Below are 25,385 nucleotides of genomic sequence, written 5' to 3'. Positions count from 1 at the left end.
GCTACTCTGTCTTTCCCCTCTGCTTGCCTTCCTTTCCCAGTTGCACAGCTCTGGTCTTCAGACCCATTCCTTCATGTCTCAGGCAATTCTTGCTGAACTCAGCATGGCAAATATAAGTACCACTTTATATTGTTTTGTTTTTTTCTCAATTATAAGATGCATTATGACAGCATGATTATGAGAGCATGGTTACTAATCAGGAATATAATGAAACTGACTAATTATTATCCAATTTCACAAACATCCAAATTAGTAATCCTGCCTCAAATATAAATTTACTTTTAATGTATCTTGGTTTACCCAGAAATTTCTGCTTAATATAATTAGATAACTTAAGACAAACAAAGCACCCATCTTAGCAGGCAGCGTGCTTGTCTTTCAAGTTTGAGCCAGGGGACTTCATCCTACCATGGCCTATGCTGTATGCATGTGTTGTGTTGCAGGATATTTGATCACACTGTGAACCCTGAAATTTGGCTATTGACTGAAGAAAGCTCTTTCTAGTTGTGGTGTGGCTCAACTCTTAGCACACACCTTTAATTCCAAACAATAAAGGTAAAGTTAGTTTGTAGAAATAAGCACCCATGCTTGACAGTGGTGTCTCATTGAGTGGCAGACAAAGTGACTAATCAGAGAAAGATTTGACAGAATTGCATATGCACAATTCTTAGGAGTATAGACAAAAAAGAGACAGCAGCACAGAGAGGGAGAAGGAACAGAGGTAGTTTTCCTGGGATGGTTGAACAGAGACAGATTGAAGGGAGGACAAGCTAGACATTGATGAAGAAAGAACAACACAGAGAATGAGAAGGAGCCATCCCGTCAGAAACTAAGAAAAAACAGATTGATTTACTCAGCTTGGAGAGAAGTTTAAGCCAACACAGCTGAGTTGAATCAACCAGCCAAAGTTCAGAAAAAAGTAGGAAGGAAGAAGCTTATTCGGCAGTAATTCTCAGAGGTAGAACACATTCTAGGCCTAGATAAGATTGTACGGAGGCTGGAAGCTTCGAGGACTAGGTCTAGGTTAGCAGACAGAGGCAGTAAGCTTTGGAGACAACAATTAATACAGGAGAATTAAAAAAAAATACTTTTAGAGTGTTGGCATGAATCTGCCTATTTTCCAGCACTCAGGAGGCAGAGGCAGAACTGACACAGTGAGACCCTGTTTAAAAATGAAAAGATAAAACAATGTCAGAGAGCTTAAGACTTTAGCCACCAAATAGAGGCCTGTTTACTCTAGTTAAGTTGGAAGGCTTTGGTTTCAAGCACTTTGACAAAATTTAATAGTATGTCAGTTGTCAGGAATAAAAACCCTACAAGTGAGCTTGGCAGCAATATAGAGTCAGAATTACCTACCCGGTAGGTGAGTGACTAGTATTTTCCTGTAGTTGGAATGTGTGCCATGTGTGTGCCTGAGGAAATGAAGAAGATGTTAGATCCCTTGGAACTGTAGTTACGGAAGGTTGTGAGCCACCATGTGGGTACAGGAATTGAACCTGACTCTGCAAAAGCAATAAGTACTCTAAAACGTCTCTCCAGCCAGAGACACACTTTTCTTATGAGCTATTTTATGATAAAATCATATATAATAAAATAATATATGCTTGTGCATTTTCTAGCAATATAAACGACATTTTCTGTTAGTGACCCAAATGCAAAACTGAAAGCTCTGTCCCATTTTTTTACTTGAGATTTTCAATGAGAATGTGACAGACAATACCATGGTCAGTTTCTTGTCTTAAGGTATTTAAGTTGGGGCATCTAACATGCCTCAATGGACAGGTGCTTGCAGTGAAGCGTGAATAGCTAATTTGAATCCAAGAGCCCACATGGTGGAGGTATAGACTCTCACCAGTTGTCACCTTCCCTCTGAATGTGTTCTGTGACACACCAGACTCCCTCGCCCACAGTAAATAAGTGGCAAAAAATGTAAAGTCTTTAGGATGAATGACTTAATTTTTAATATACATCTGATCATTCCTATATAATAGCACAGGATAGAGCATTGTTTACATATTTACTCTTTTCAAACCAGTGTCACTGATATTACAACTGCGTCAATATAGAGAATCTACCCTTGAAACCCTGAAAACACTGCTTTCTTTGTCTTCTCATCTCACTATGATTTTGTTGATGTTTTAAATGTGTAAAAAGTTTACATTAAGGATAAACATTGAGATATACAATGCCTTTAGGACTTAGTAAAGTTTCTAAATAACTGATCATCTTTCTATTTAGACAAAACATGATCTTCCTTGTTCATAACCAATGTTATGATACAATACATACACATCTATGCCTATATATAAGTATATGATAAATAACCAATGTTCTATTTATGTTAACTCCTTTTTTGTTATCATAAGCATATTATAAAAAGGATAACTTGCCTTCTATAAGGTAGATCAAAAGTTCAGAAAATTGTACTTAAAATATTATGGTTAAAAGCAGCATTTTGTTAAAGTTGTGCACATAAGGTAATTTTACCATGGCACTTATCAAAATTATAGTGTTTGTTCTTTCAAACTAGCTCACATAATGATATTGTCAGCATGAATGCCTCTATGCCCCCTGTAATGGGAAAGAAGAGTTAGAAGGAAGACATTATCTGGGCAATTATGGTCTACTGAAAGTAATATATGTAGAACAAGAGGAAGTGTATAACCGTTATATCCTTGTCAAGTTGTTTTATGTCATGAGCCAATAATAGGTTACGAGCTGAAGTTAACAGCCACAAAGTCAAATACAGGTACTTCATATATGTGGCTTGCTACAGTTTGCTTCCTTTCTTACAAGGTCTAATGACTCTCAGCAGTATTGGCTCCCTATAGACTAGACAGTGACAAGATGGTACAAAGACATTTTTGAGTTGTACAACCACTTTGACATTTTTGTATTTAAATTTCAGGTATATTATAATTGTTCCTGTATAGAAAGGAAAATCACTTCTACTGCAGAAAGTACTGATTTTGAAGCTAAAGCTGGAAAATGTAGAACTCGGTGTTCAAACTTGCCCATATTTCTTGGCATTTTCTTCATTACAGTTATCTTTACCTTTATGGCAGGCACTCCTATAACTGTGTCTATATTAAGGTAAGCACTGCACTTGAGAACCTGCATTTCCAAGAAAAGCATGTTGTAAACTTAAAGGTTCAGGTAGGTTTTTATTGATTTGAGCAATACCTGTCTGGTGCATCTTGGACTCTCAGACTCCATAGAAGACCAGGTGCCTGAGGATTAAAGAAGCTCATGCAGGAAACATCTTCTGTTGCCCAGGTCACAAATGTTGGGCATTAGTCCCTTGGTGGGTTTCACACATGACCAGTGTGAGCTGGAAATTTGATAAGTTGTGTGGAAGTCTTCTGGCATAATCACAGTCTGTTTTCTAAATTGAAGAGTGGGTGCTGGCAAATGAACTCCCTAAAAATGCTAAGAAGCTAGCTGCCATCTCCGAATTAGATGGAGGTATTTAATGTTGTTTTTTCCCCCGTTTAATGCTGTTCTACAAGAGTCTTTATCTTCTATCTGAAGGTTTACCGCCTGTTTTCAAAGAAACACTAGGCTTTCTCTTTCTTAAGACATTGTTAGTATTCATCCACTATGGTTCGTATTTTTAATAAGTAGAAAGTATATAGTTTGTAAATGATATTAAATGTTAACATTGCTCTACTGGAAATTAGAGATATTTAGCAAAGAGAAACATAATTTAAATTATATAACAGACTGTTTTTTTTTTAATTGTTTAGTTGTTTGTGCTTATAGTTTTTTGCTGTTTTGTAGTTTTATTAACATTTCAGTATCGAGCCCTGGCTGGCTTTGAATCTGCAGTCACTCTTTTTATGTGTGGCCTCCTAAGTGCTGGGATTACAGGCTTGTGTCCCCCTGCCTGGTTTATACACTTTCTTAGAAAGATGAGTCACCTTTTTTGTATCTCACATGACTTTTCTGTCATGTGATGATGTTTTTTTTTTTCTCATGTGGTGATGTCAGACATCAAATAGTCATTAAAGAAAGAACTATTGAGCCAGGCATGGTGGCGCCAGCCTTTAATCCCAGCACTTGGAAGGCAGAGGCAGGCATATTTCTGAGTTCAAGGCTAGCCTGGTCTACAGAATGAGTTCCAGGACAGCCAAGGCTACATAGAGAAACCCTTTCTCAAGGGGAAAAAAAAAAAAAGAACTATTACTATTATTGAATCCATAATCTGTATCCCTGTGCCATCTGTGTGATTTCAGTCTCAATGTCAGAAGTGATGGTATTTGAAGCTTATTTAATAGTGATACAAAAAAACCGTTTGTTTCTTTACACAGGAGTATAGTGTTATATTCCTGTAATCCTTGCTTATAAAGGTAGGGCGGTAGGACTTTTGGTACAAATGCTAGCTTAATTTACTTGCCTTCTGGATGCATTGCAGTGGCTTGTCAAAGTTATATGTGTTACTACTCAATACATTAAAATACACATACGACATGAAATTATTACCACAAACAAATCTATCATCTCTCAGGTCTCCTTGACTATGTGTGCACACATGTGGTAAGAATGAGCAACAGCCACTTTTAGCAAATTTCAATATATAACACAAGTTTTAGGGGGAGGGATCAGGGGTTAATGCAGGATCTCACATAGGCCAGACTGGTCCTGAATTTGCCGCATAGTTGAGACTCTTCTAACTTTGTGTACAATACAGTTACCCCACTATGCATTCCATCTCCAGAATTTAACTCGCATAATCAAAACTTTGCAACCTTTGCAAGAATTGAACCATTCATTTGCACTTGGCCTCCTGTAATCATGTCTTTTCCCCCTACACCTCAAAACACCTTGAGTTTTTATATATTTTTGTGAATTTATATGTGTACATGTATACCATGGTATGTGTGGAAGTCATATGACATCTTTCAGGAGTACGTTTCTCTTTTGCTCCTCTTGTTCTGGGAATTGAACTTGGGTCACCACTCTTGGCAGCAGACATCTTTACCCACTGAACCTTCTTACCAGCTTGCCCTCTATGCTTTACTTCCTAATAAAACTGATGCTTCAGGATCCACTTCTGAGTCAGAGCATGCAATGATAACAGTATTTTGATTTTACTTTGTTTTATCTTAGCACAATGTACTGTAAGTTCATTCATGCTCTACAATGGTGAGACTTCCCTTTCTGAGTGTGGTATAATAGCATAGGCTACATTTTCTTTGTCCATTTGATGATTGCTTTGTTTGATAGCTTAACTGTTGTTCATAAGAGAACAAGAAGGGCAGCAATCTCTTTGACATTCTGCTGAGTCACATTTTACTTATGATTTTAACTTCTCTGAGAAACTGTTGTTTGTCTGTCTGTCTGTATCAGCTCACTTTTCTTCTGGTTGTTTACACTGGCTTGCTTTTCCCTGTTTCCTCAAGAGCATTTTGCTTCACTTTATCATGAGAAGTGAACTAATAAGAGCAAGAAGCCTTCTCCCGTGGTCCTGAGTGGCATTTGTTCATGACTGCTGGCTTTGATGTTGTTTCCCACAGTTTTTGGCCATTGCTGTGTCTTCTCTGGAGAACCACCTATTCAGATCTTTTGTCTTATTTTTGGAAGCTTTCTCTCATTATTATGCTACTTGTTTATGATTTCTTTCGAATGGAGTGCCTCTAAGATGCCTCATTTACCAGTGCTTTCTTGTACTCCGTCTCTTGACTTTGCTTCCTTTGCTGTGCAGAAGCATGGTGGAATGGTCCTATTTGCCTCTATTTGCTTTGTTAGCTTATGTTTCTGGTATGATAGCCAGAAATGTCATTACTAAAATGAGTATCAAGAACTTTATGTTTTTGTTTTTATAAGGATAGGACACAGGGTCAGTATTTATGTTTAGTCTTTAGTCAGTTTGAATGTGGTTTGTATACGGTTGGAGATAAGGGTCCAATTTCATTATTTTGCATGTAAATATAGAGTATACATTTTTTCTGAACAAAATTTATTAAATACTATCTTCTTATTTTTTAAAGATTTATTTGTTTACTTATTTTATGTATGTGAGTTCACTCTCACTCTTTCCAGACACACCAGAAGAGGGCATCAGATCTCATCACAGATGGTTGTGAGTCTCCATGTGGTTGCTGGGAATTGAACTCAGGACCTCTGGAAGAGTAGTCAGTGCCCTGAACAACTGAACCATCTCTCCAGCCCCCAAATAAGATATTCTTACCCTCACTATGTGTTCTTGACATCCTTGTCACACATCAGTTGCATGTGTGTGTGTGTTCTGTTCTGTTGATCTCTGTGTACATTTTTATGATGTCAGACTCAGACTGTTTTTATTATTATAGCTTTGTTATTGTAGTTTGAAATCTGGTAATATTATGCCTCTAACTTTGTTCTTATTGAACAAAATTGGTATAGCTATTCTGGGTCTTTTCCATATGAATGTTATGTTTTCTATTTTTATGAAGTTTCATTAGCATTTTGATGGAGATTTTATTCTAATTGCCTTGGATAGTGTGGGCATGTTGACAACATTATTTTTATTCATGAACATTAAGGTGTCTCTCTGTATGTGGGCCATCTTCCAACATCAGTTTTATATTATTTTAATATCCAAGAGTTTTACCCCATTTCTTTAATCCAAGATATTTAATTACTTTTTGATGCTATTGTAAGTGGGATTCTTTTCTTAGTTTACTTTATGGATATTTCATAATGAGTAGAAATGTAACTGATTGATAATGTTAATTTGATATCTTCAAATTTATTAACTTCATTGATTCATGAGGATAGTTTTGTTTGTGGAGGTTTGTTTTTTGTTGTTGTTTTGTTTTGTAGGTGGCATAACCATCTAAAAACAGAGACTGTTTCTTTTTTCCAATTTGTATGTCTTTTCTCTGTTTTTCATACCTAAGTCCTCTAGACCGAATACAGAGAGAGGGCATTGTTTCTTCTTCCCAATCTCAGAGCATCGACTATATCAGAGCATTGACTATATTACATGTGATTTTGTCTTTTGGGACTTTTATTTTGCTGAGGTTCATTGCCCCTATTTAGGGGTTTTATGAAGGATAAATCTTGTAATTGAATGCTTTTACCCCCATTTTTCTTTGTTCAAATCACGGAATCTAGTGACTTTTTGCTGTTATCTGTAATGCTTTACCACTCATAATATTTTTTCTTTTGTAATCCCAGGATAACTTATTTGTGAGGTTTTCAAAATATTTTTAATTTGCACATTTGCTTGAGTAGAAATGCTAAACTGAAGTTGATATGAAAGTATGGCTAGAATTAAAATATAGCCTGATATCTTTTTCTCATTTGTTTTGACTATGCTCACAGGTGTGTTAATCACAGACATCGGTCTCTAGCATTGGGAGTGCAGTTCATGCTTCTTCGCTTGTTAGGTATGTTATTTAAACATACTAGTATGTGCTGTTTTGGTTCATTAGAGTTACTTACATGTTACATATATGTTACATTGGTGTTGCATATATGTTACATACATGTTGCACACCAAGTAAATGATAAAGGATAAAGAAGGCATAGTTGTCATTGGTAAAATGTTTCTAACATCCATGAGATAGCACTATCTACATAAATGAGAATACAGGGACTCACATCTCAGCTGTCTGACATGTTATTTGCTGTTCCCAATGGCACTGCAGATCTAACATTAAAGGAAACACCTGATTTATTTGAAATATTAATTATAAATCTCAGTATATAGTTTTCTCACCACCTTTTATTGAACAACTGAGAATACTCAGTATGAATTCTTAAAATACTTTCAGTCTTCATTTGTTTAAATTCACTCATGTGGAATATATAAAGATGGGGAGAACTGCTTACGTGGGGAAGTTCACTGGTATACATATGTCTGTGTGTAAGAAATAATCCTATATGTCTGTATTCGGACATGGTCATGCATACACATATTCATATTACATTATACCCACATGCCCACATTAGTGTGTGTGTGTGTGTGTGTGTGTGTGTGTGTGTGTGTGTGTGTAGGCACAAAATGTACAGACAAAGAATATAGTAGTTTATACAGTATTCTTTGTGTACCAAAAATATTTTTTTTTATTTTCTAACTCTATCATAGTCAATGTCAAAGATGTAGCCATTTGTTACCTTATGAAAATAATGAACTAAAATATTTATTAAACTAACATTTTTAAAGATGTGTTTATTTATTTTATGTATATGAGTACACTGTAGCTATCTTCAGACACACCAGATCCCATTACAGATGGTTATGAGTCACCATGTGGTTGCTGTGAATTGAACTCAGGATCTCTGGAAGAGCAATCAGTGCTCTAAACCACTGAGTCATCTCTTCAGCCCCTAAAGTAACATTTGTAAGAGCTAGGGGAATGGATTTTGAAAGGTATTTTTATTACAAACAATGTATTTGTGGATATAACTACATTTGCCTTAATTTAATGATTTTGTAGATCATCAAACGTTACATGGTATGTTGTTACTATTTATAGATTTTTTTTTATCAATTAAAATAACATATTTTTCTAAACTCTTTTTTTTTATTATTTGGTTTTTTGAGACAGGGTTTCTCTGTGTAGCCCTGGCTGTCCTGGAACTCACTTTGTAGACCAGGGTGGCCTTGAACTCAGAAATCTGCCTGCCTCTGCTTCCCTAGTGCTGGGATTAAAGGCGTGCACCACCACACCTGGCTTTTTCTAAACTCTTAACACAACATAAGAGTAAAATTCTCTTCTGATACATATTCAGCTAGAGACACAAGCTCTGGGGGGTACTGGTTAGTTCATATTGTTGTTCCACCTATAGGGTTGCAGACCCCTTTAGCTCCTTGAGTACTTTCTCTAGCTCCTCCATTGGGGGCCCTGTGATTCATCCAATAGCAGACTGTGAGCATCCACTTCTGTGTTTGCTAGGCCCCGGCATAGCCTCGCAAGAGACAGCTATATCAGGGTCCTTTCAGCAAAATCTTGCTAGTGTATGCAATGGTGTCAGCATTTGGAGGCTGATTATGGGATGGATCCCCGGGTATGGCAGTCTCTAGATGGTTCATCCTTTTGTCTCAGCTCCAAACTTTGTCTCTGTAACTCCTTCCATGGGTGTTTTGTTCCCAATTCTAAGAAGGGGCAAAGTGTCCATACTTTGGTCTTCCTTCTTCTTGAGTTTCATGTGTTAAGTCGGCCATCAGTGGAAAGAGAGGCCCATTGGTCTTGCAAACTTTATATGCCTCAGTACAGGGGAACGCGAGGGTCAAAAAGTGGGAGTGGGTGGGTAGGGGAGTGGGGGGGCATGGGGGTCTTTTGGGATAGCATTGGAAATGTAAATGAATAAAATAGCTAATAAATAAATAAATTTTAAAAAATAGTAAAATTCTCTTCAATTTTTAAAACCTTTATTTAGTGTATGTTTGTGTGTGTCTGGAAATATACATGTGCCCTATATAGAAAACAGAGGACAGTTTTCAAAAGTCAGGTCTCTCTATCTACCTCGTGGTTTCTGGGGATCCGATTCAGAGTGCCAGAGCAGGAAGTATGTTCCCTTACCTGCTGAGCCATCCTAGTGGCCCTAGGACTAAAGTAGTCTTAAAAATTGATTAGAAATAATATAATTGCATATAATTATTTAAACATTTTGACTAAGGTTTTTATATCCCTTTGACTTAGATATGAATTAGCTAATATATGTGGATAGAGTAAAGTCTATTTGTATTATATAAATGTGTGTGCATGTATGTTTTGAAACCTATATTATAAGCTATATTCTTTACTATTTTCATTTTGCCTTTAATTCCTCTAGGCACAATACCTGGGCCAATTATATTTGGTGTCATAATAGACAGCACATGTGTTCTGTGGGATGTCAATGAATGTGGAATAAAAGGAGCATGTTGGATTTATGATAACATCAAGATGGCACATATGCTGGTAGCTATAAGTAAGTAGACATCTTGTTAATGACTTATGGTCCAGTTTGCGTGTGGTGTTCAAGAAGTCCTGTGGGACCATCCTGCAGTTCTGAAGATAAAAGAATCTACCCAACATGATTTCAGAGGCTCAAGTGTCCTCTGAAGTTTTCAGTCTTCTTAAGTAGAGGAAGGAATAAGATTTTTATTTTCTGTATATCATGCCATGCGCTTTTTAAGAATTTTTTTCAATTATTTGGAAAGTATATAAAAAAGCATATAAAAAAGTATAAAAAAGATAAAAAAGAATTTGAAAAACTAGAGTGGTTGTCATCTAACTGCCTGGGCTCTGAAAACTATATAATTTGTATTGGGGAAGTGTCCTGAAGCTGCAAGAAGTGTTTCACAGTTCAGAGGTTTTGCCATGATATAATTAATTTCATTGATGGTAGTCTATACATTCTTGACTAAGGGAGAAATTAAAGATAAGAGTAAGGAAGAATAGTGTGTGTGTGTGTGTGTGTGTATAAAGTATGTAACAATTTGACAGTTGAACATTTCATATCAATGCAAGACATTGCAATGCATGAATATAAAGAACCCTTACTGGGACATGCTAGTACACAGCTGTTATCTTAGAACACGGGAAGCTGAGCCCAGATAGGTATGAGCTTGAGTCCAACCTAGGTTGTATAGAGAGAATTTAAGGTCAGCTGGGGATAAGAATGACTCTCTCTCTCTCTCTCTCTCTCTCTCTCACACACACACACACACACACACACACACTATATATATATATATATATATATATATATATACATTTCCATACACATATAATTGTATATCACATATATGTATATATAGAGAAATGTAAAATGCATAGATGTCATTTAATTTTCATTGCTATTATTTTAACAATACATTCAAGACAGATTCTTTTACTCTTTATATAAACCAGTACACTGTCTGAATTCATAATTATAAAAACACAATATCTACTGAATAAATAAAAATATTTAAACTTACAATGAGAGCAAATATTAACTAATCCAGATAAAATTAATCTTTATAGAGTTGAGTTTAAAAGAATTATCTGAAGTCAAATTAAAACTTATGTGGTAGGTCCGAATAGATAATGTTTTTAGCTGATGTGGCAGGATAAATTAGGGTAAGTATGAAATATAATTTATTCATATACAGTTCTTTGCCTAAGAACTCTAAAGCCTGCTTATTTTTAACATTATTTTTTTTATTTTTGACATGAACTTTCTCTATTTTATGCAATATTAAAGATGGTGAGCTATTTTATGTCACCAGTGACTTTCAATTGCTTTTCCTTCCCATAAACATGGTATGTATTTACAAGTTTAGAAAGGTGATACAAAGCCTGAGTGTAGTGTTGCACATTGTAATTATAGCTTCTATGAAGCTGAGATCACTTAATCTGGGCCACATAGCAAAATAGTGTCTCTAAAAGAAAACAAAAATGGGCAAAGAAATATTAGTTAAGGATTACTTACTCCTCATAACACAGCACTAATTTTGTAGTTAACCTCAAGAATAGAATAATTGTTATTATGTATTTTTATTTTTGTTGTTTGGAAACAAAATAATTGTATACACATTAAATTGTATACACTATTCCATTTATAATAATAATAATAATAATAATAATTATTATTATAATATTTATATTATTATTATTATTAGTAGTAGTAGTAGTAGTATTAATTTGAGGTAGGGCGTTGCTCTGTTTTGAGCTGCTCAGAAATTCCTTGTAATGCTCAGATTAGCCCCATGTGAAGTTCCTGCTTCTGCCACTTGAATGTTGTGATTTACTGGTGTGGACTATCATACTCAGCCTCTGTTGTGGTATAAAATTTGAAACTATAGAATTACTATTCCTTATAATCATTACTTTAAAATAGGAAATGTTTTATTTGTGAAGGATTACATACTGGAAACTGTTTTATATTAATCAGTAAAGGGCCAAAGCCTGACATTTGTTTTGTATTTAGGTGTTACTTGTAAAGTTATCACCATATTCTTCAATGGACTTGCGATTGTTCTCTATAAACCACCGCCCCCAGGAACAGAGGTATCATTTCAAAGTCAGAATGTCATTGTGTCTACTATTTCGGTCGAAGAGGATCTAAACAAAGCAGAAAATGAAGGGTGAAAAGGAGGAGGAGATTGTCTTGGAGAACTGGCTCCTGCCTGTAAGAACAGACTGTGCCAAGGCACCATTGTCTAGTTTGTGTAGACCATGGTGTGAAGCCCATGTTCCAGAACTGAGGTGATCATTGCCTAGGTACAGAGTCCTAATTTTGTTAAAACAAACAACAACAAAATAAACAAAAACAAAAAACCCCACAAAAAACACAAAGGTTCATGCCTCTAAAGTTCACCAAAAGCCTCAAACCACTCACATTTTTATTTATTTCCATTGTCAACCTATGAAAACACCAAGGAATAACAAGGATAATTGCCAACAACACATACTTTAAACTTTATGCTTCTAAATACAGGTATGCACATACACAAAGTAAAATGTCTGTTTTTATTTCTTTTGTTTTCTGTAAGACAGGGCTCACATACCCCAATAGCTCAGGAACTCAGGTAGCTAAAGATGACCTGTGACATCTGATTCTCCTGGAGTTACATCTCATACACTGAGGTTACAAGTCTGTGTTACCACCATTGGCTCACACCGTCATATTTTAATCCTTTCATTGCTGATTGATTGAGCTTATTTGAGATGTTTACAGCACAAAAATTTAAGCTAAGGAAATTTATGTAATGCTTTTGGGGATGAGTTATTTAAAACTCACTTTACAGTGTAGGTTTTATATCTCCTTCTGATCATATATTTTCACAGTAAATTACTTAACTGATAGAATGTAGGGTAGTTATCTTTTTTGTGTCCTACTACCCTACAGCCTCAGAAATCTCAGCATCAACTACACATTTTCAATTTAGAATAAGAATTCTAGGAGGCAATTTGTTAATGTTATTGACTTTTAACACTAAAACTTACGACTGTGATAGTATTGTTCAATTGCCTATTTTCAGAGAAAAGAACCAGCTTCAATGATGAAAAGTGCCAAGTAGACATGACAAGATGTCATAATGCACTATTGACAAATGTTTGTTTATCAAGTCCTTTAAATTTTATTTTACAAACTAATCACCTAGCCCATTAATTACATTAACATAAGCAGAGTTTCATTTAATAGGCGTCACGTATTGTTATTTAGTGAAAGTTTGAATTCAATGACGTGATTACTTGAAGCTTCAGTATTTTGTACACCTTACATCATAGTAACTAAACTCCATTTGTGTAGGCTCCTGACAAATTTACTTAAAATACTGAAAGTGTTGGTCATTGAGCATCAACAAAAAATTGACTATTGTGAAAACTATTTCTAATTAATAGAAGTATTACATGGCTAAGGATCTAGCTGAGTTCAAATTCTAAATTTCGGTCCTGAAAAGATCTATTCAAAACTAAGGAGGTGATTATATTTGTGTTGTTTTTACAAATCAAATCTTCTACTTTAATTAGTTTCCCTAGCCAACCAGCCCACACCCCATACCACCCATGTTAGCTCTTTATGAGTTTCATGAATCAGGTTCTCCATCAGGGCAGCACAAGTCCAGAAAAAAGACCTGGAAAACTCTAGAATTCACAGAAAACTCTAGAATTCACAGAATTTACATTGCTGTGTCTGGTGGCAATCTATGTGTGGCCCATGACTTCAGTACCTGGGAACTCTTATAAGCTGAAATTCAAGAAGGAGGAGGGATGAGCTAGGAGTTAGACTCACAAGCCTCTTCAATATTCAAATATTAGAGGGGTCAGTCTCAGGAAACTGAGGGTTAGACCTACTTGTCTCAGGAACTTACATACCAAAAATCATTTTGAAAAAATATAGCCAAAATTCAGGTATTTGGGAAGCCAACACTTCCATCAAGCAAGGGGACAGCACAAGAAAGACAGGGAAAGCCACAGGATACCTTGGATGAGAATATTCCTCCCCACTTTCTGGGCACATCTTAAATACTGCCTCCATTGTGACCAAGGGTAATAGGAGTCAGATTTTCTACAATCCCATGTGCAGAAGCATGGCACCCCGTGGAATAGGATAAGCTAATGCAATCCTGAGAAGCTTAGCGATAGAACCATGAAATAAGAACAAGAAAGAAAATAAGAAGTCTGCACAGGCAGAGGAGTATATGGTCCCTTAGGGAGAAGAAACAAAACAATTCCAAACATATTGTCTGATGAATAGGACAGTAGAGAATTGGTCTCCATAATGATTAGTGTTCATCAAAAGGACATTGTCTCCAGTTTACTCAGTTTAGATATATTCCTTTCACACTTTTTAAGCAAACTTGCAAGAGAAAATTGCTAAAGGGAACCAATAATTTTGGCACTCAGATATACATATTTAGAAAGAATACCTCCACTTGGAATAAAGTGAACACACTACTGTAATCTTCCATTTGTAAATTCATGCATATTATATGTGTTGGTTTGCAGCTTTTAGAATATATTTTCATGATATGTGCTTGCCACAGCTTATAATTATTTCAAAATCACTTTCAGGTGTACCTGCTGTAATTTTGTACATAATTGAATCTATCTTAAAATTTCTTATATTTTGATTTTCTTAACTGCGGAAAATAAAAATATAAAACTCTTTCTTAACCATGGGAAAATTGTATACATTTGACTTTGCTATGTAAATTGGAAGAAATATAAATAAAATGTAGACCTATTTTCTTTGTTGCAAACAACTCTGTAAATAATTGATACATATAATTTTTATTAAATCAGAATATTTATATTACACTGTTTTATTACTCTTGATTTCATGTTTATGGGTGTTTTGCCTGTTTGTGTCTCTGCACGACATGCATGCAGTACCTATAGAGGCCAGAAGATGCTGATTCCCCCTGGAAATAGTGTTGAAGAAGGTTGTGTGCTGCCATGGCATTGAATCCTGATCCTCAAGTGGTCTTAACCACTGAGCCATTTCTCTAGCCTCACATGGCTCATTGTGAGATTATAGTCTAGTGTGGCAGAGAAGACATGGCAGGCAGCAGGCCCATGACACTGCTGGTCACATGACACACATGGCAGGAAGCAGAAAGAAACAAATGCTTGTGCTTCAGTACATTTTTCTCCTTTTTATCTAGGCCAGAATCACAGTCTATGAAATGGTCCCACACATTTACAGTACAGCCTCACACATCAATTAACCTGATCTGGATCAATCCTCATAGACATGACCAGATATTTGGTCTCATGGTGATTCTAAATCCCATCAGGTTGACAATCAGGGAAGACTATAATGCCTGATATCTTAGAAAAATGACTTAAAAGAAAACTCGTTTGGCTTACAGTTTCAAAGGTTGAGTCCATGGTCATTTGGCTATGTTGTTGCTTTACGTCTCAGGAGCCAGAGCATAATGGCCAGACAGCAGGGAGAGGAGCAGATGGCTTTCCAGTATGCCCATCAAGGATATGCCCTAGTGACGTAATGATGCCAGGTGGCAACCAATCCTTTAAAGACATTCTGAATCCAAATTGTAATGTGAGCCTGATAGACTTTGAGAGATGACTTGTTTTTATTTATGTATCTAAGTCCATCTTATGAATGGGGAAAGGAGAATCAATGTGCCTTTGAACTTGATGAGGCAATCCAGTGACCTTGTATCTTAGTAGGTATATACAATTCAATAAAATTATCATACTAGGAATATTCTTTTACATTATAGTTTAGATGTATGAGTCATGTAAGGATAGCAGATTTTTGTGCAGACTTTCACAGATGTAAAATATCTGCTACTTACAAAGGTATAATTTTTTAAATGTGTTTATTGCCAAACCTGAAAGTTTTGAGGAGAAAGATCAAATTTATGGTTGTCCAATTAAAACAAGATTTATTAAATACTAGCCAGGAAGATAGACACTGGCCAGGTCAATATCCAGGATTCCCAGAGGATGGCACTGAGGTCTGTCAGATGCTCTTAAAGGCAAAACTCACAAGGCTACTGTACTTCTTACCTTCATCCAATCAGATGCAAGGATACATCTTCATGTCCTTCCTGCCTATACACTTCCTCCTTCCATGTGATCAAGCGCATCCTGTGCAGTTGGGGTAACCAGCCTTCTTTACTGCAGTGAAAGCTCACAATCAGTTATATTACCTGAACAATAACCATCAATGTTTGAGGAAGTTGTCTGTTTTGGGGCAAAGGGAGCATACAGATTACTTAAGGTCTCTTAATTATTTCATCGTGGTTTATCAAAATATCCACTACAATACTTAGGAATAAATCATGTTAGACACTAGTGGTCTTTACATAGTCTAGATCCTATCCATAGTTCAATGTTTATTTGTCCTGGATCTTCAGTGATTTCCAATCAAGAACAGTTTTTAGTTCTTCCCTTTTATGCCATGTCGTCTTATCTATTGCCAAGCCTTTATTTTTTTAAATTTTATTACTGTGAAACAAATGCAAATTATCATAATTTCTATAGGTTACATTTTATTGTCTGGTTTTAGTTGGGATTCTACTAAGAGGTTCTGATAAAGATGTTGACTTGAAGTTTAATCATCTAAAGGCTTGCTGGCTATTAAATAATCCTCTTGCAAAATGGTATATTCATTTGCTCATGAGGAAGAAAAGCTTTATTCCTTAGTGTGAGAGCGAGTACATAAGGCTTGAGGGGTAGAGTGATGGCTACAAAGAGCTTGAAAGAGAAATCACACTAAAGCCCTAGGGTTTTTATGACATAAATTTGAAAGTTGTCATACAGACAAACTGTTCATGCTAATTATACCTTCAGAGGACCTTTACCACAGACCAAAGTCTACATTCTGTTTCCTAAATCAGTTGAGGGAGGAAAGCCTGAGTGTTTTTCCTATGTGGGAGGAAACCTCAAAGGTATGTGAGGCAGACTCATTGGAGTAAGTAATCATGACAACAGGCTCTGACACATGACCTTAATGTTTGAGAAAGGGTGGGCCAATTATTTTCTAAAGTATCCTTCAATTTTGGTTTCTAAAATACATCCTATAATTTATAATGATATTATATAATTTTGGAAACAATACCATAGAAATAGATAGCATCCAGGAGTATCAGTCATAAACAGGCCTGCGTCTGTATGTGATGGACTTGGACGAGGTGCTTAAGATGGATTTCTGACAGCAATGACTACTGTGGCCTTATTTGTCTGTTTGTTATTAAGAAATACCCCTAAAATATCCATGGAAGGAGTTGCAGAGACAAAGTTTGGAGCCAAGATGAAAGGATGGACCATCCAGAGACTGCCCCACCCGGGGGTCCACCCCATAATCAGCCACCAAATGCAGACACTATTGCATATGCCAGCAAGATTTTGCTGAAGGGACCCTGATATAGCTGTCTCCTGTGAGGCTTTGCCAGTGCCTGGCAAATACAGAAGTGGATGCTCACAGTCATCTATAGGATGGAACACAGGGCCCCCAATATAGAAGCTAGAGAAAGTACGGAAGAGCTGAAGGGGTCTGCAACCCTACAGATGGAACAACAATATGAACTAACCAGTACCCCCAGAGGTTGTGTCTCTAGCTGCATATGTAGCAGAAGATGGCCTAGTCGGCCATCATTGGGAAGAGAGGCCTCTTGGTCTAGCAAACTTTATATGCCCCAGTACAGGGGAATGCCAGGGCCAAGAAGTGGGAATGACTGGGTTGGGGAGCTGGGCAGGGGGAGGGTATAGGGAACTTTTGAGATAGCACTTGAAATGTAAATGAAGAAAATATCTAATAAAAAATGTGGGGAAAAACAAAGAAATACCTCTTAGACAGATACGTAGAGATGACACAACTATCTTATCTTCTAGTGGACATTCACCTACTTATTTCTGCATTCATTTTTAATTCTTGCCTTCATTTAGATTTTCACCATCATTTCTCTTTTATTTCTATCTCTTCTTGAAAATATATTAACAAGGAGTCTGCTCTACAAAAGAGTTTGTAAGCATACATTGGGGCTTATTAATTTTTCCATTGTTTCATAGATGTGGGCAATACCAGGTTAGTACCTGTGTTTTGCTTTGTTTCTTTGTTTTTTTTTTTTAAGATTTATTTATTGTTTGTTTGCTTGTATATGAGTATACCGTAGCTGTACTGATAGTTGTGTGCTGCAATGTGGTTTCTGGGATTTGAACTCAGGACCTTCTGAAGAGCAGTCAGTGCTCTTAACCTCTGGGCTATCTTTTCCACCCTCATTTTGCTTCATTATATTTATATAATTTGAGCATTTCCTGAGTGCTAGAGAATCTTTCTGGCTCCTTTTGTACTTCCCCTTCTATAATGTTTCCTGCTTCCTATTTCTGAAGGGTGGCATTTAAGAATTAAGATTTTCATATTAAGTCATGCCCCAATCTTTCTATTGGTGTACATAAGTGTATGAATAGGAATACTTCCAATGAGAGTCTAGTGTCATGAACTTTATTGTGTTCTTCCTCTGGTTTGCTTGTAGATCCTTTCTCTGTTAAGAAACCTGGCTCTCATTATTCATATCACATTCTTTTTCTATATTTGAGTTTTAGTTTTGTTATCATTGGCATAACAAACTTAGAGTCCTGTCCTACTACAATTGATTTGGATCTTACAGGGGTGTGATTGCGAAGTCCAGTCAGAAATAAGATCTATGCATCCTGCTTTCTTGCTGGCTACTGTTGTAACAAAGAGAAAAGGAAGTTAAGATCTTTTGCATGTATATTTTGCTTTCTAATTCTGTGGTGTGTGTGTGAGAGAGTGTATTCTGGGTTTTGTAAATTGTTTTTTTTTTTTTCATGAGAAAAAGAGAGGGGGTAGAATTGGGCAGGTAGTGAAGTGGGTAGGATCTGGGAGAAGTTGAGGGAAGGGAATAGCATGAATAATATATCGATGAAAAATGCGATTAAAATAAAAGGCAGATATAACAACCAATTCAATACCTTGTTTCCAAAGTATTCATAAAAGAAAAGGAAAAGAAAGCTAAAATCAATTCCCTTCAGAATGAACTTTATTAGGATAGAGAACATCCTGACAAGAAGCAGTTGTACAGTTGAGACTTGACATGGGAGAGCCTTAGCAGTGACTCATCACACCGGTGACAACATCCTGGAGCGCTACAGGGAGAGGGTCTTCTTTAGGAGACATGACTAAAGTAAAAGAATATGAAACATAGCCAAAGGACCAGTACAAGGAGAGCCTAAAAGAGATGAAGAAGAGATGGAGGAGAGATGGAGAGAGAGAGAGAGAGAGAGAGAGAGAGAATCTACAAAGAAATCACTTGATCAAAGGTGATATATGATTTTATTATGTTTGGGGCCTTGAGTAAAATTCCATGCCATGTGACTTAATTGTATATAGCCTGTCTTAGCTAGAGTTACTAGTGCTGTGATAAAACACTATGGCCAGAACAATTGGGGAGAAATTTGTTTATCCAGCATATATTTCCACATAATAGTTCATCATCAAAGGAAGTCAGGAAAGGAACCCAGGCAGGGCAAGAAACAGGAGCCAAGAGTTGATGCAGATGCCATGAAGGATTGCTGTTCACTAGCTTGCTCAGTTTGCTTTCTTATAGAAACCAGGAACATCAGCCCAGGGATGGCAATACCCAGCATGTCTGGGACCTTTCCCATCAATCACTAACTAGGAAAGTGCCTTGTTGTGGAATAACAGAGACAGAGAGAAGGGGCTGGGGGCAGATTGAATCAGACAGCTTGGAGAGAGGCCTTTGATGCAGAACAGCTGAGTTGAATCAGCCAGCCAGAGAATGGAAAGAACTAGGAGAGGTGAACTTACTCAGCAGCAAGTTTCATAGGCTGAAACATTCTAGGCCTAGATAAGATTGTACAGAGGCTAGAAGCTTTCAGGCCTAGGTCTAGGACCATTAAACATCAGAGATGACACTTATATAAGGAGAAAAAAAGAGGTGCATTTACAATACCCTATAGAAAATTTATGGAGCTATTTTTCTTAATTTTAGGCTCTCTCCTCTCAGATAACTTTAGCTTGTGTCACACTGGCATATAACTATTTAGCACGTAGCCCACTGTTGCAAGGAACTAGGTAGGGTCATACTTTTGTAGTTACGTAAAGAAAGTCTAAGTTCCTCTTATCCCCATCCCCTGCCAACTTCCATAGAGATCAGTGTGCTCTAACTTTCAAAACAGAGCCTGCCCACTCTTTCTAGGGAATGGCCTACAGGTGGCAAGGGCTGATTTCTAAATGAAAAAGGCTGTTAAAGGGTTTTTACTCCAAGGGCTGTTATCCCACTATAATACTCTTGTGTCCTGGAGACTATCCACACTTTTTGACTCATGTACCTCCCTCTAGTTCAAAACCAACAGGATACCAGCTTAGTCCTATATCAGCTTCCTAAATGCTGAGATTACAGGTCTAGGGATCCATGCCCAATGATACCTGTCAGTACTCAATATCTGATTATTCCCTTGTAACTGCTCTGGAAATAATGAAAATTATGTTCCTTTCTTTGTTAATTAGACTAATTAAAAATGGACTATAAATGGACTATAAAATGGATTGGCATTACTCCAGGTATCCCGTTCTGGGAGAAGTAAAATGGAATGGCTGAGCATTCCAGGGCAGCCAATGGCCTCCTTATCTTCAGGAAAGATTTAGAACTGGTCACAGACCTTGCAGACTGGAGCTCAGACAATGGTGACAGGCTGATAGAAATCTTCATTATTTCTGTTTAAGTATTCCTAACTCTAAGTTCTCTCCACCTTAAGTTAACATGTGGGAGATTGGAGGTCATTTTTCCTGTTTTCTCTCATTTTCAATCTAGCCCCATAGAATAAATCTCCTTTTCCCACTTTTCACAATTACTTGTTTAATCAGTTGATTTACTGACCATGAGTGGACAAACCTGCTTTAGTAGCAGATTATTAGGGTTCAGGCTGTGAGCCTATTAACTCCAGCAATAGCCATTTTCTTCTCTAAGGGCATCTTTATGGCTTGCCAGGTTGACATTTTCTGTTTTTAAGGACTCCTGCCATTTGACAAACTTATGCACTCCAGGATGGACTCTGTGTTGTAATATCCATGGTTAGTTGCATTTACCAACTCCCACAACACGAAATAGTCCAGAGGATGAAAATTTTGTGGAATTCTGTCTACTGTAGGTAATAAATGTATAGGCTCACATCAGCGTTACAATCACACACTCTAAAGGAATCTAGTTTACCGAGCCAAACATTTGAGATGATAGTACAAGAAGCTCATCAACTCCTCTCTGAAGTGTGGTTATGCCACAAAACTAGGCAAAATGGAAGAAAGCAAGTCTATCAATGCTGGAAACAAAACAAAACTGCACAGTAGGTTAGGTGCACTCTCTCTCTCTCACTCTCTCTCTTTCAACTTTCTGTAGGGAAAATGTAATCTCTGTGAATTTAAACTTGGTGTGCTACCATTCTTTTCACCATAGTAGTCCTATGAGAGTGGGCATCGAGTGAACATCAGTGGTTTTGATGGGGAAACTCTGCCTTGATTTGGAGTAAATAAGTTACAACCAGAGGCTCTGGGCATTTTCCTAGTTTCTCAGGGACCTATCTTGCTTTTACCCTGAGTTTGTGATACTGGTGGAAACAAGATACCAGCAGCCTAGCTAGAAATCTAACAGGGAAAAGCAGTCTCCCTCAAGGGAGAAAATCAATTCAAGCTCCTCTACAATATATTTGTGTTAACAAAATATCTACATCAGTAAGAGCTGCACAAAATCATTACCCACTTAAACCCTAGAAAGGAATCGATAGAAATTGTTATAGAGGAAGCCTTAATATGCAAAGACTTCAACACAGCTCACATAAATGTGCTCAAGTAGATTTAAAAAATACCAATTTTCATAATTAGAGAAAAGTATATGTGTACAATATTTTGTAAAAATTCACTGATGAAGAAACATCATTGAGTTGCAGAATTTAAAAATGAACAAAGGAATTTTGGTAATAAGAAATGTAAGGTCAGTGGGGAGGAAAATTAGATAAAAAACAAGCCGCTCAATGATGCAAAGGCTACATTCTGGAAAGACCCATGGAGCTCAAATGTCTAGTGTAATCAGAGTCTGCAGCTTTTTGGCTGGGGTAGTTATAGAATAGAAAGGGGGAAGAGGACTGAACTTTCCCTGTTTTGATTCCTGGTTGGTTGTTGCTAATAGCAATTAAGGAACTTGAATGGCAGATCAGAGATTATCAGGTAATGAATGAATAAGTACCACTTATGGCTAGCCATTATCAGAGGTGATAGGGTGGGAGAGAAGATGACTCTAGAAAAAAACAAGTTAGATTCCAGAATTGCCATTGTTTAATCAAAATAAGCAGGCACTAGAAATGGTGTGGTGGGGGAGGCAGGTGGCAGAAGTGCCACTGCAATGAGCATTGTACAAAAGTATGATGGAAAGGTCGGAAAGATGGAAGAGCAGTGGCATGTGTGCAGTGAAGAGAGGCAGAACTGGAGATGCTCAATGGTGGAACTTGTCTTTGCCCAGTGGGGCTTTGTGCTGCAGCCTGGAGCTTGCACAGAGACAGACACCCCCATCTCCCATCCCCCGAAACACATACATAGCCATGAGATCCTCCTGTATCTAGGCAAAGATAAAGGTCTGAGATGAGGAATCGTTCATTTTCTGCAATTTACCCTTTCCAAAGTCCAGGGTGGCTGTAATAACCCTGGAGGCCATAGTGGTATCCGTGGTCCATGCTGAGGTCCATGCTGTGACAGAGCCCAAGATCCACACTCCTGGTCTGTGCAGAAGCCTGACACCACATTGATGCTGCTAGCAGAGTCCATAATAATGTGAGTATCTTTGTTTTAGGCTAGTCTGGGATACTTGGAACCTTTTTTCAAATTAAAATAAAACAAACAAACAAACAAACAAACAAATCTTAAGTGGATAAATCAGGTGATAGAGACTCATGTGCTGTTTTTCTTGAGGCAAGATCTGTGGGAAGACACGTGATATTTTCACTTGCATAGCTAGCTTTTCAATGCTTCCTTGGTCTCAAGTCTTCGAAGATCTTCACTGATCTTCACTTCATTGAGAGAGGCAGAGCAGAGAACTTCTCCTGTTATCCTGGCAGGTCCTGGTCGCTCTCACTGACTCATGCCGATTGGGGGAGGCATGGAGGTTTCTGCTGGATCATGGCACTGCTGCTGATTTCTGTTTGGTAACCTGGCATTACTGTACTGGAGTGCTGGTATCCTGACAGACAGAGATTGGAATCGTCCCAAGAAACTGCTTCTAAACAGGTCCACACCTGCATGTCCTATTTATCATCTTTTCTCCCCTAACTTTTGACAGTGGAGTAGAAAGAGGTGTTGGGTGTTTGAGAACTCTTATTAAAAATAGGTTGAATTAGGGAAAAGCTGGAAGAAGCTGATGAGCAGGGGGACCCTCGAGGAGGACCAGCAGTCTCCATTAACCTGGACCCCTGAGATCTCTCAGACACTCAGCCACCAACTAGGCAGCATACTCCAGTTGATTTGTGGCTCCCAACACATGTACAGCAGAGTATTGCCTGGTCTGGCCTCAGTGAGAGAAGATGTACCTAACCACCAAGAGATTTGAGGCCCCAGGGAGTGGGGAGATCTGATGGGGTAGGGATTGGGGTGGGGACATCTTGGAAATGGGGGAGGGGGTATGGGATGAAGAACAATTGGAGGGCAGACCAGGTGGGGGATAATGAGTGGAGTGTAAAAATAGATTAAGGAATAATAATAATAAAATAGGGTTAAAAATATCTAGGCCTACAAAAATCAAACAAGAGCAACAGCAAACCAAGAAAGTTGGCTGAGAGACTTCCACAGTGTGTTGGAAGGTTTAGGTTATATGAGCAAGAAGACCACCAAACTCTTGATGAACAAAAAGATTCTTACCCTGGCGTACTACCTTCAAGTTATTGAAAGGCCAAGACGAAAATAAACAATCAGTAAATGCAAATTCACTCACCACACACAGAAGGAAAACAATATAAGTAATAACTAAAATTTCATATCCAAAAATATCTAGGGACAGAAGCTAGTGAAGAAACAATGCACTAAGAGGAAGAAAAGGCTCATGGAATCTATGTTCAGCAAATATATGAACCAAATGTGTCAGTGGGGGTAAAGAAACATGCAGATAAAGGCTGAAAGAATTTGCCTTCTCTACTATAAGAAGAAGAAAAGAAAGACAATGAAAATAGACACAGTTTTAACTAGTTCATTAAAAAATACAAAGATCTAGGAAAAATTATCATGTAGTATATATTGGCCGGTTACCTTTCTTATGTTTTATTCTGATAAAAGCAACCTAAAAAAGAAGTGATAAAAATAAGGGAAATGTCAGCCAGACAGTGAATGAATGAATGAATGAATCCTCTGAGCAGGTCTGGTTTTTGCCTTTAGCTAGGAATGCTGGGATTGTCTGTGGAGAGGTAATGATTCAGATCCTGGTTTTTGTTCTACTGTGGACCGAGTCCAGGAATGCCAGAAATGTTTTCCTAGAGTCTCCAGTGTACTTGAGTCCTAGGTGTAGGATGGAAAGATTCATAAACAGCTTATTGGTGAGCCAACTGGACTGACCAGTTCTCCCCGTATCACAATCCAGTTTCTTGCTAGTCCCACACTAGCAGCCTAGTTGTGCTCGCTCCAGACATCCTCTCCTGCTGCGCAGGCAGGCACTCTGTTTTCTATCTCAAAGTCTCATCTATGAACCTGTAATAAATTCCTTTCTAAATGCTCACACTTCCCGTGTGTGGGCTGTGTAATTCTATCTTTGAATTCATGAGACAAGAACTCATAGTCACACAACGTAAGTTGTATGTGTTAGCATTCTGTCTAAACTCCACCCCAGTTACCTGACAACAGCCAGGGAGGCCTGACCCACATTGAAAGAGGGGCTCCTTGCCCCCTCCTCTCTCTCTCTCTCTCTTGCCTCTTGATCCCTCTTGCTCCCCCTCTCTTCCTATTCCCTTCCCCCTCTCTTCACTGCTCATGGAAAATTTAAATTGTATTTTAAGTATAAAGCAAGTCAGAACAAAGATGTGTTAAAAGCACTAAGACAGAAATTAAAGCATAAACCTTTATATATTGTGATTACACGATGTTTTTTAAACATAAGACTGAAATCCCAGTGACTTTGTGAATGTGTGTGTGTGTACATATACGTATCTCTTAAAGATCTCTTAAGATTCAAAAGCAAAAACAAAACGAAACAAAAACCAAATATACAGATGAAAATGAGCAAAAGCTGACTATCCCCTTCTCCAGAGAAGAAAGATGGAACTCGTCCTGATGGCCCACATCATGTTGCTCATGAGGAGAAGGTAGGAAGATCAGAAGCTTGTGGCTAGGTTTGGTTACACAACAAGTTTTAGGGTAAGTAAAACCATTTCTCAAACCAAAAGCAAAAGACAAGATACTCTGTATTATGGCAAGAGACAAAATTCATGTAGGAAATG

The 25,385-nt window shown here is 37.5% G+C and overlaps 1 protein-coding gene across 2 annotated transcripts in view; it reads left to right on the top strand.

Annotated features, from left to right (window-relative positions):
* Slco4c1 (solute carrier organic anion transporter family member 4C1) overlaps positions 1 to 14,673 on the top strand; it is a 55,187-nt gene extending 40,514 nt beyond the window's left edge. Inside the window, exons 10-13 of one of the 2 annotated variants that reach the window (XM_021161978.2) lie at positions 2,909 to 3,093; positions 7,309 to 7,373; positions 9,766 to 9,903; positions 11,890 to 14,673. In XM_021161978.2, coding sequence (XP_021017637.1) covers positions 2,909 to 3,093; positions 7,309 to 7,373; positions 9,766 to 9,903; positions 11,890 to 12,050 — 549 coding nt within the window. In that variant the 3' untranslated portion in view covers positions 12,051 to 14,673. Of the gene's footprint in view, positions 1 to 40; positions 371 to 2,908; positions 3,094 to 7,308; positions 7,374 to 9,765; positions 9,904 to 11,889 lie in introns of those variants that run through there. The other variant, XM_029482024.1, reaches the window with a different exon arrangement.
* The last annotated feature ends 10,712 nt before the right edge of the window (positions 14,674 to 25,385 follow it).

The sequence above is a fragment of the Mus caroli genome, chromosome 1, assembly GCF_900094665.2.
Source record: "Mus caroli chromosome 1, CAROLI_EIJ_v1.1, whole genome shotgun sequence".
In the NCBI taxonomy this organism is placed as follows: Eukaryota; Metazoa; Chordata; class Mammalia; order Rodentia; family Muridae; genus Mus; species Mus caroli.
The sequence above is the reverse complement of the archived record's forward strand: the minus strand, read 5'-3'. Positions and strand labels throughout refer to the sequence as shown.